Source organism: Podarcis liolepis, assembly GCF_965112155.1.
Source record: "Podarcis liolepis genome assembly, chromosome: 6".
NCBI classification, from domain to species: Eukaryota; Metazoa; Chordata; class Lepidosauria; order Squamata; family Lacertidae; genus Podarcis; species Podarcis liolepis.
The window spans coordinates 22,955,657-22,967,772 of record NC_139559.1 but is presented as its reverse complement, the minus strand read 5'-3'; the positions used below and the strand labels follow the sequence as shown (position 1 = coordinate 22,967,772).

At 47.5% G+C, this 12,116-nt stretch overlaps 1 protein-coding gene across 1 annotated transcript; it reads right to left on the bottom strand.

Annotated features, from left to right (window-relative positions):
* Positions 1–623: 623 nt before the first annotated feature.
* On the bottom strand, positions 624–3,410 carry LOC310710220 (P2Y purinoceptor 1-like). The gene has a single exon (XM_083510858.1). It carries the CDS (start codon positions 2,796–2,798, stop codon positions 1,710–1,712), a length of 1,089 nt encoding a protein of 362 aa, XP_083366984.1. The 5' UTR covers positions 2,799–3,410; the 3' UTR covers positions 624–1,709.
* Between the last annotated feature and the right edge of the window lie 8,706 nt (positions 3,411–12,116).

Here is a 12,116-nt window from a genome sequence, read left to right as displayed (position 1 = left end):
AGATAAACCCATGGTCTGATTCAGTATAAGACAACATCCTTTGCCTCTATGCCCACCACTATGCACACTCCTCAAAAGACAGAATACAAATGTGGGAGTCTGACAAATGCGGATGAAGCTGTGTGTTTCAAAAACTGATTCTGGAAGATATAAGACAAGTGGGCATTTTCTAAGAGATAAATATTTGTGATAAAGCAAAATCTACCAGACCCTTGAATTCAACTGTTAACTTCACTGCATAATGCACACATTGTTTTACACCCTTTATCTAATTGGCAAATACAGCATATGATGTTCTGATGGGGGGTGGTTTGTTGAGGACCAGGGGGTGGGGAAGTACAGATGTTGTTGAAGTACAACTTCCACTGGGCATGCTGGCTGGGGCTGATGGGTCCTGGAGTCCAACAACTTTTGTAGGATCACAGATTCCCCATCTCTGTGTTTGGATAATGAGAGGTTTGCTTGGTGCAACAGAGACTCATGTCACATTAGATGTGGTGACTTAGCTCAAGAGCTCATTGACTTTTGTTGGAGAGGCTCCTGGTTCAATCCTTTCTACATGGACCGACAGCCAATCTTTCAAACAACCACAAGCTACCTTAAAATCAAGCAAATGCAACCTCTTCAATGTGCTCAGAACCATTTCAAAAAAAATATTTAATTCCTCATTTCAAAATCTTGAAATAGACACCAAAGGAATTGGTACAAATGAGTAAATAACTCCAGTACAGCTATATTTGTAATCATCATAATGTGCCGTAAGGTCATTTGCACACATTAAGCAGTGATATTGTAAGCCGTACGTGTCTTACTGAGCTCAGAAGAACTTCCTAGGTAAGAGTGCATAAGGTTGCAGACTAACTGGTGTAGTCACTTCAGGATATACCGTACTTTAGAGAATGTTGTCTGATTCAATGTAAACACTATAACACAGGCCCTCCAGAAACAAAACCACAAGTTTCTAGCCCTCAAACATTTTGCATAGCCCATTTCTTCCCAAATGTTTGTATTAATCATTTGTGGTCAAAAATGTGAGGGGGAAAGCGTCAATGAATTGTTGAAAATCCTGGATCTACAATGACTGCAATAGCATTGGCATGCTTTCTCCAGTAAAGAGAAATGGAAATTTTCACAGATAATTGAAAAGTGCATCTAATACAGGCATCTGGATAAATTTCCTGCTTATACTCCCCACCAAGTGGTACCACAAATATGGATATACATAAGGCTTGCAATCCTTCGTGTTAAGTCAGGTTGCTTAAATCCTATTGTCTTCAAATGCACAGGCCTCCAGTAGTGGCAATTAGACATATACTGAGTAAACAGGTGCAGGACTATCAAATTGAGTAAATGAATAACTGTACAGGTGCAGAATGCTCAAGGTGCAGTGCTATAAATCTTGGCTGTGCATCGGACAGTTTCTGATAAACCCTTCCTTTCTGGTAAAGGACAAACACCACATTCACCCCACTATTGCCTCTGAACATAGCCATTCCAAGAAGCAGTTGCAAGGTTTTCTAGATCTGTTTCACTGGAGAAAACAAGGGTATAAAAGAAATATGTGCTTAAATCACATGCAATGGTGCCTCCATGACATATCACGTTTAGTTCTTTTAAAAACTACCGTAGTCTCTGCCCGGAGAGAAATGGATATTGCAAAGAAGCCCACATAAGCATTTAGGGTATGCTTTTCTTCTTCTAAAGTCAGTTCAGAGATAATTAGACACCTCCTCACATTCTTCATTGAGCATAATGCTTTGCTTATTTTGGTCCAAGCGCTGCTGGTTTTGACTTTGCCAAAGATACCCCAGCGCCTTTCTCATCCTTCGGCCAAAAGCCCTTGACCGGGTCACCAGGTCCTCGCTAGCCATCAGGTACAAGAGAGGATTCACAGCACTGTTGAGGCTGGCCAAGCCTCGTGTCACTTGATATGCGATGTAGATGTTCCTCAAGGTCTGAGTGCAGGACCCCTGGAGCTGCCACCTCCGCGACAGCAAGTTGAGGTTCCTGAAGATGTGGTAGGGGAGGAAGCAAACGGAGAAGAGCACCATCACCAGCACCACCAGTTTGATGCTCCTGCGCCTGAGGATGGGGTCCACGTTCCGGTTCCTCTGCAGGACCAGGACCACGTGGCAGTAGCATCCTGTGATGATGAGGAAAGGGATGACGAAGCCGGTCACCGTGATGGTCAGGATGTACGGCAGGTAGGTCCCCAGGTTCTCGTGCTCCGTCGTGTCATGGCACTTGACGCCCACACGGTCCGTCTTGCTGAAGATGAAGTCGGGAGAGAGCTGGATGAGGACCCAGGCCCAGACCACGACGCTGAGCGAGACGGTAGGCCCGAGGGTCTGGCACCTGCCCAGCATCCTCAGCGGGTACACGATGCCCAGGTAACGATGCACACTGATGCAGGTCAGGAAGCCAATGCTGGCGTAAAGGTTCAGGTGGAACAGCAGACGCGTCACCCGGCACCAGCCTTGGCCAAAGAGCCACACGCGACCCAGGAGGTAGTAGGAGACCAGGAAAGGGAGTGTGACCACGTACAGCAAGTCCGCCACCCCAAGGTTGCACACCAGGACGCTGAGGGCGCTCCAGCTGCCCTTCCGAGAGCTGGCGCACAGGTTCCACAAGCCCAGCCCATTGCCCACAACCCCTAGCAGAGAGACCACCAGGTAAATCGTCGGCAGGAACCACTGGGTGAAATCCGTGTTCACGGGGCACAGGAGCTCAATGTTGAGTGGGGTGGTGCCAGCTGTGGTGTTGGCCAGGCTGTCTATTTCTCCTTCCATGAGGTCCATGACAAAGCTGCAGCTGGGGTAGAGGAGGAGGAACCAGGGAGAGGAACTACAGAAGGGGATCCTGCCAGGTCTAAATCAGGGAAAGGAGCTGGGGAGATGTCTATGCAGGAGGGATCTATGAGTTCCCAGGGGAAGGTTTAGGGAAGGAGGCAGCATTGGTGGACGGCAGAGGCACCAGGAGAGCTTTGCAGCCTTGCCTCAGAAGGGAGGTCTGTGAATCAAGAGCAGTTGTGGGCAATGGACACAGAAGGGAGCTAAGAACGGGAGGAGGAAGCAGAAGGTGTCCTAGGACAGGGTGATGAGGATGTGGAAACTCGAGGGAGGGAAGCGGAATGGACGGCGCTTCAGAGGAAGAAAAGGTGCAGGGTTTTTCGCCTCGACGGGGCGGTTTTGGAGGAAGGGGAAAGGGCGCAGGTGGACAGGTCTCACTTTGCCGCTGGTTTGCTTCGCTTTGCGTCCGATCTGCGCCTTCTCCGACTCCAGATTCGACTCGTGGCCCCGGGTCGCGATGGAAAGCCGACGTGCTGCTCGCGGTTGAGGCGTCGGCGGCGCCGCGTCCGCACCGACGCAAGGCGAGCCTGTCGGATGCGCGCTGCTCCCGGAGCGCGGCGGAGTCTGTAGAGCGGAGGGGAGGTGAGACGCGACGGGACGGGACGCGAGGAGAGCAGGGGGCGGAGATGCAGGAGGGATCCGGGAGGAGCCCGAAAGTGAAAGTCCAAGCTGGGGTTGTTTGGGAGAGGGGAAGGCGGGCGGGGAGGGGGGCGCCTCGGGGGAGGGGACGCAGGGGGCGTGGGACGGCCACCCTTTCCGTGCCCTCGGTTTGAACCTCGCCTTTGCACGACTACCTAGATTGCATTGGCTTTGCTGCTGGTCCTCACCACGCGCTCCTGCTTTTATTTGTCCTGCGTTCGCGCAGGTTCTCCAAATCCCTCCAGGGAAACGGTTGTGCAGGATCCAAGTAGGTGAAGGACTTGGGCTTCATGGATGATGGCTGTAGCCATAACTTGCCACGATTTCCCCACTTTATTACCTGTGAGTAGCGATTGTAAGCCACTTTAAGGTATTTTATGGTGTGTAAGTGATGAATAAATGCAAATAAGAGTTGCATTTAACGCCTGGTTGTCCTACATGTGTAGTCTGCTACGCATACAAATCCTAAGAAGCTGGAGACTGGCTTCGCAATATGCTTGAATACAGCCTACATGCGCATAATGTCATTGCTCATATACACATGGGACATAAATTGTGTCGTTTTGTTGCTTCGGTTTAATTTACTTTCCGAGCACAATTCAAAGTGTTGGTGCTGACCTTTAAAGCCCTAAACGGGCTCGGTCCTGTATACCTGAAGGAGCGTCTCCACCCCCATCATCCAGCCCAGACACTGAGGTCCAGCACCGAGGGCCTTCTGGCGGTTCCCTCGCTGCGAGAAGTGAAGTTGCAGGGAACCAGGCAGAGGGCATTCTCGGTAGTGGCCCCTGTCCTGTGGAACGCCCTCCCACCAGATGTCAAGACAATAAACAACTATTTTACTTTTAAAAGACAACTGAAGGCGGGGAAGTGAAGTTTTAAATGTCTGGTGCTGTATTGTGTTTAATATTCGGTTGGAAGCCGCCCAGAGTGGCTGGGGAAACCCAGCCAGATGGGCGGGGTATAAATAATAAGTTGTTGTTGTTGTTGTTGTTGTTGTTGTTGTTGTTGTTGTTGTTGTTGTTGTATTTTATTCTGTGAACTGCCCTGAGATCTTTTGATGAAGGGGTGATATATAAATTTAATAAATGAAATACTCATAATAAATATTCCCACTTCACTGTTTCCATTGCTTTTGTTCTAAAAAAAATGTTTAGGGGTACTCTCATTTTGACTCAAGAAAATCACCATTTTATAGTTCAAACCAGGAAAAATAACTACAGTAAATGGACAGAAGTACAAAGATTCACAAAATGTTTAGGGGAATGCGTACCCCCTGCACCCCCCCCCCGAAAAAAGCACTGACTCTTTCTTTCTTTCTATGTATGTTTTATCCCACTTTACAAACAATTGCCTCGCCAAATAGGTCACATGAAGTAGAATAAAAAAGTTGTAGAGTTTGAAGGGATCCCCAAGGATCATAAAGTCCAACCTGCTATGATGCAGGAATCACAGCTAATGGATCCCCGGCCATCACTGAGTGAGTGAGTTCCATAGCTGAACGATACGCTATACCCTTCAGGTATTTGAAGATGGCTATCATATCACCTCTCAGTCTTCTCTTCTCCGGGTCAAACATACCCAACTTATCTCAAAAGGGAGAGACAAAGATTGAAGTTTACAAACTAAAATGTCAGAATGAGGAAACGGGCTAAGGCACCTTTCCTGAGTCGACACTTGATGTTAGCTAAACACGGTGATACTTGCCAAGCCAAGTGATGGGGAGAGGAATCTCTGCTGAACAGTGATGGAAGGGAAGGGGCGCAGCACACAGTGGCTGCATTTGTTGTTGTTTAGTCATTTCTTCGTGTCCGACTCTTCATGACCCCATGGACCAGAGCATGCCAGGCACTCCTGTCTTCTACTGCCTCCCACAGTTTGGCCAAACTCATGCTGGTAGCTTCGAGAGCACTGTCCAACCATCTCTTCCTCTGTCGTCCCCTTCTCCTTGTGCCCTCAATCTTTCCCAACATCAGGGTCTTTTCCAGGGAGTCTTCTCTTCTCATGAGGTGGCCAAAGTATTGGAGCCTCAGCTCCACGATCTGTCCTTCCAGTGAGCATACAGTGGCTGCATACACACACACAAAAGTCAGCACATGGTTTTTCTCGCAGCAAGGTTTCCCAAACTTGGGTCTCCAGCTGTTTTTCTGGACTACAGTTCCCAACTACAGTTCCCAACAGACTACAGTTGATGGGAATTGTAGTCCAAACAGCTGGAGACCCAAGTTTGGGAAACCCTCCCCCAGAGACTCCTGGGAACTGTAGCAAAATAGTACGGGTCATTTGTAGAAAGCCCCACTTGTTCAGTTCTGATTCCCAAGCATTATCCATCTAGGAATGTGGGAGGCTGCCTTGCACTGAATCATCCATTGGTCCATGGGTAGGCAAACTAAGGCCCGGCGGCCGGATCCGACCCAATTGCCTTCTAAATTCGGCCCACAAACAGTCTGGGAATCAACGTGTTTTTACAAGAGTAGAATGTGTCCTGTTCTTTAAAATGCATCACTAGGTTATTTGTGGGGCATGCCTGGTGTTTTTACATGAGTAGAATGTGTGCTTTTATTTAAAATGCATCTCTGGGTTATTTGTGGGGCATAGGAATTCGTTCATCCCTCCCCCAAAGAAATATAGTCTGGCCACCTACATTTTCTGAGGGATAGTGGACCAGCCCCCTGCTGAAAAAGTTTGCTGACCGCTGCATTGGTCTATCTAGCTCAGTGTTGTCTATCTACACTGACTGACAGGTATTCTACAGGGTTTCAGATCTGGGATGTTTGCAGCCCTGCCGGAAGATGCTGCTGACTGAACTGGAGACCTGTTGCATGCAAAGGAAATGCTCTGTCTCTGAGCCAAAGCCCTTCTCAAGCAAAAGGAGACAGAATGTATTTATGGCAGCATTAGCTATTCTTAGGGATTGCTACATGCTTGGACCACCTGCCTCTCTGGCCCAGGAAAATATGTTGGCCGGTTCAAAACAACCACGGCTTGCCTGGGGTTTACGGGCACTGAGCAAGAGATCTGCAGTCAGCCCCTCCACCACCACCCCCAGCAGAAACACACACACACCTCATACACTGAGCCACGTCTGGGCAAGCAGTGGGGTAGTTCCTGCTTGCAGAGCTGAGCTGTTATGGCAGCTTGGCTGCGGCTCAACATTGGAAAATGCCGATCACTTCTCCTACCTAGGCAGTTATCTTTCCAAAAGGGCCAACATTGATGCCGAAATCCAGCCTCGCCTGAGCTCTGCGAGAGCGGCTTTCTCATGATTGAAGTGCAGAGTGTTTGAGGACCGGGACATTTGCAGGGAAACCAAAATGCTTGTTTACAAAGCTATTGTACTGCCAACCTTACTACATGGTTGTGAAACATGGACCACTTATAAATGCCATCTCCAGCTTCTCAAAAGATTCCATCAATGGTGGCTCTGAAAAAGTTTACACATCACTTGGGAAGACAGGAGAACTCATATCAGGGTACTGGAAGAAGCAAAGATCACCCGTGTCAAAGCAATGATTCTTCAATATCAACTTCGTTGGACTGGTCATGTTGTGTGGATGCCTGATGATCGTCTTCCAAAGCAACTACTCTATTCCGAACTTAAAAATGGAAAATATAATGCTGGTGGTCAACAAAAGAGGTTTAAAGACTGTCTCAAGGCAAATCTAAAAAAATGTAGTATACACACTGACAACTGGGAAACACTGGCCTGCGAGCACTCCAGTTGGAGAACAGCCTTTACCAAAGGTGTCATGGGCTTTGAAGACACTCGAACTCAGGACAGAAGGGAGAAACGTGCTAAGAGGAAGGCACACCTGGCAAATCCACACCATGATCAACTCTTGCCCGGAAACCAATGTCCCCACTGTGGAAGGACATGTGGATCCAGAATTGGCCTCCACAGTCACTTACGGACTGTTAAAACCGTGTTTATGGAAGACAATCTTACTCAGCTACGAGTGATCGCCAAAGAAGAAGATTCCTTCCCTCTCCCAGTGGTGGTGCAACATCTGTCTGTCTGAGATCAACCGGCTGCAGCTTATGTGCATGTCTGATGACATGTAACCTGTGCACCTGTTTGTGTGCATGGGCCAAGCAAAATAGCACTCAACAGCCCAGGGTCTTTGGTCAGAAGTGGGTCCTTGTTGTTCCTTGTTGTTGCAGCAGGACAGATTGGGGACACAGAAATATTGGTTGTGCCCACACGATTTTGGCAGTGCTAGAAGATCTCTGCTGATGGTCCAGCATGAACAGGTGGCCTTAGCTGTTACTGTACGGATGTAGCAAATAAAGCCCAGAGAAGCATTCAAGGAGAAAGTAAAGAGAGAGAGAGCAGAAGGTCTGAATGATTCTTGCCACCAACGCCTAATGGTGGTTTACAGCCTATCACATATCTGAAGTGCTGTGTATACAGAGGTTGCACAATCCTGTGTTGTAAATGTGACCGAGCAAATAGCGGTCCGAACGTTGATACTCATTTTGCACTATGACCTCGAGAGCTTCTCATCACCAAGCATTTTTAAAAAATCAAGACCAGTTTCTACTCATTTTCTTTTCAATTATTCTATTTTTTTTAAAAAAAACAACAACTTTAAGTTGTGTTTAAAAAAAGCAACCCCACCTAAATTGTCCCTGGTGTTTGTCAGCCTCAGCTTCTCCCTGTGATATTTTTGAAAGCAGAATCAGGGAAACAAATGCCTGGCACGACTTATTTCTGGCACTGATGCTTGCCTTGGCAGCAGTGAGGAGCTACGTTGCCTGAAAATAAGGATTCTATATTAGAACATAGGGTTTGCCTTGCTTGTTGATGGAGCAGGGAACCGTCCAGTTCGGCATTCTGTCTCCAGCAGGGGTCAGGCAGATGCCTATGACATTGAAGCTGACAAATAAGCCATTAAGGGGAAAACCAACTTCTTTTGTTTTGACTCCAGCATCTGGTCGTCAGATATGTTGACCCGCATCCAATGCAGCTCTAAAGAAGCATCTCACTAGTGCAAGGATCCCCACTCATGTGATGGGACTTTCCCTCTCTTCTTCCCTTCTGCTGCAACTCCCCCCCATCAGTTCTGGGTTTCTCCCCAAACCCTCCAGAGCAGGTTTATGGAGGGTATGTGGGGCACAAGCAAGGATAACCCATTGTGCAAGCACCAATCCTTGCATTGATAGGATGTTTACTTAGCACTGCATTGGATAGAGACCATTGCCTGTTTGAACATGGATATTCAGTGGGGCCTGAGGGGGCCCGAGCCCCCTCAAAAATTTGTTTGGGGGGCTCCGCCCCCCAATAATCTCGGGCGCCCCTCCAGCAGAGCGCCACCGCTGCCCCTCCCCCAGCCCAAAATGCACAGGGTCGGGCTGCATGCCTCCTGCCCTCCCTCCCGAGCAAAAGCTCCACCCAATTTCCTTCGGAGCTGATTAATAGGCGCAGCACGCTCTCCCCTATTCGCTCACGAGGAGGCGGCGCCACTTTATCTGCATATTCATGAGCTTATTTATTATTCATGAGCTTTCGCGGGCTCCCCGAATATTTTTTATAAGTCGGCGCCCCTGATCTAAATACGACCGTTTATTAATTTCTACCATTTGCTAATGGACACTGTCTGGTACCCTAGATTTAGGACACTATCGAAACCAGAGGCCTTTCTTCTGGGGATAACAGGTCTGGAAAGATGTTAATTTATTTTTGTATGCCACGACGGCTGCTCGAATTTTACTAGCTAAGAACTGGAAAATACAAGAATTACCAACTGTGGAAGACTGGCAGATGAAGATGATGGATTTATCAGAGCTAGCTGACCTGACTGGAAGAATCTGCAACCAGAAAGAAGAGGAATACCAAGAAGATTGAAAGAAATTTAAAGACTATTTTAATAAATACAGCAATATAAAAAATTAGAAATCACTTGAAAGTATCAAATAGGCCTAGGATTAAAATAGGAACTATTAAACAAATGAGGTCTAGAAAGTAAGAAAAGTGAATAAATTAGATAATAACTGGAAATATTTTTGTTTAAGAATGATATTGGAAAGCTGTAACATACAGGTAAAAAGAAATTCAGAAGGGAGGGAATTGAGGAAGTCAACTAACATGTAAATAAGTATGGGTTTTTAAAGAATCAAGGTTGTTTATTTTTTATGGTGGTGGATTGTATTGTTTTTCTTTTTGATGCATTCTTTATTCCTTTTTTCTTTTTTCTCCCCCCACCTCTTTCTTTATGTGTTATATGTTCTGGTATGTGTTATAATTGTGGAAAACTCAATAATTTATTTTTTTTTAAAGTAGATTTAGGAAACTATCTTAGCAGCCTTCTAATTCATGGGCTGTCTGGTCTAAGTCTAGTTTAAAGATAAAGAACCATAAAAAGGAAGAGCAGTAGAAACTTTGAGTTGCCCATAAATAGTTGGCCACCCTGACACACACACCCCACGCCCATCCGTCTTCTGACTACATGCCAGCAATCTTCAACATCTGGCGTGGAGATGCCTCTGAAGTCCATGTAAACAGGACCTAGGAATCTGGCCGCATCTCCAGCCCACATGCGGAGCATGTTTGGAAGAGAGAACAAAAGCAAACCATTGGCATATCACTAAATAAGATGCCGAGGAGGCAGGAAAAGCAGTGTATGAAATTAAGCATGGTCTGGAAAAAGTGGACAGGATGAAGCTTTCTCCCTCTGTCACAAAACTAGAACTCAATGAAGCTGAATGCTGGGAAATTCACAACAGACAAAAGAAAGTACATCTTTACACACGGCAATGTGAAACTATGACATTTGGCTCCACAAGAGGCAACGATGGCCAGCAACCTGATTGACTTTAAAGAGGATAAGTTTCTCAGTGGCTACTAGTCACAAGAGCATAGCTGTCAACGGTCCCTTATTTGGCGGGAAACTCCCTTATCCCAGCGCCGTGTCCCCCTGCTGTCCCTTATTGATGATGTCCCTTACATTTTCCGGGTTTCAAAGGAAGCAGCTCCTCTCCCTCCCTCCCTGCCGGCCAGGGAGGAGGGAGGCTCCAGCTGTGTTGCTTGGCTGCGTTGCTCACCCAATAAGGAGTCTAAGAACGACTGGAGGGTGGAGCTTGCATGCCTTGTGCCGATCAAATCGGCCGCGTTGCCTGGGGACTCGCCTTTGCTCAGTGCTTCCCAGAGGAGAGGTGACAGTGGTTTTCCTTGCTGCATCCCGTTTGCCGGGTTGCTGCGCTGTGGGAACCACCGCTTGAGGCTTCATTTGGCTGCTGGCTGGGCTTTCTGCCTTTGGCTTTGAGGGGCTCAGAAGTTGAACATACCTGTGCCCAGAAAATCCCTTATTTTGGCTGCTGATCCCTTATTTTCGAGGCTGCTGGTCCCTTATTTTCAAATCTGTAAGTTGACAGCTATGCACAATAGCCATATTTCACCTCCACTGTTTTAGGCAGGATGCCTCTGGATACCCTTTGCGGGGAATCAAAGAGTTCTGCACTGCTTTGGTTCTGCTTCCAGGCTTCCCATTGGGATCTGGTTAGCCATTATGAGAACCCCGTGCTGGAGTAGGTGGGCCTTTGGCCTGATCCAGCAGGCTTGTCTTCTTAGGCAACTACAGCTTCTCTGTTTGAGCCTGTTGTGATGGAACTGTACTCTAATGGAGAGCATTTGGTTCCTGGTCCTAAGTGTGACATGCTTGGTATTGTCAGCAACTGGACATCGGAGGAGGAATGGTGGAGACCGTTCCCCCTCCTCCTCCTCCTCCTCCTCCTCCTCCTCCTGCACTTCCCACAGAAGGGGGAGACAGTATAGATTTAGAACAGTGGTTTGCAGAAGGTCACAGTTCAGAGGCTGCAGAGGGGAGAAGCTGGGAAATATTGGGAGAAGAGCAGGAGGAAGAAGAAGCACCAGGGGAGAGACAGCTGACAGACTCAGTGTCTTTGGAAAACATGCCAGAACCCTACCCTCTCCCAGGTCCAGGTGGGCATTGAGAGTAGGAGAACAGAAAGGTCAGAGGCAGAAAGCACAGATCAGCCACCGTAGGGATGACATATAATAGGAGAGATGAAGGGGGTGGGACTTTACTCAGAGCAACGTCATTATCCTAGAGGCAACATCATGCGTCTCTCTCTCTCTGTGAATACAGTCATACCTCGGGTTACAGCCGCTTCAGATTGCGTTTTTTCAGGTTGCAGACCACCGAAACCTGGAAATACTGGAACAGGTTACTTCCAGGTTTCGGCGGTCATGCATGCGCAGAAGCGCTATATCGCTGCCGCGCATGTGCAGAAGTGCTGAATTGCAACCCATACGTGCGCAGACATGGGTTGCGAATGTGCATCCCACACGGATCACATTCACAACCTGAGCGACCACTGTATTGAATAAACTACATTGGTAAGAACTTCTTGTTTTCCCATTTCTGGCTGCCAGCCGTAAGGGATGGGGGTCGGGTTCCCTGAAGTCTGACAGATACTACACAACCTCAACTCCTGAAATATAACCAATCCCTGCTGGTAGGTGACACAAATATCAACATCAGAGAGATGCCATCACTGTATTGTTTCAGATGCCTAATGAAATCATGTTTGTTTCAGCAAGCCTAACCTGATATATAATTTAGTTACATATAGTTTAGTTGCCTGCATCAGTTTTAAATATTTTAAAGGTTT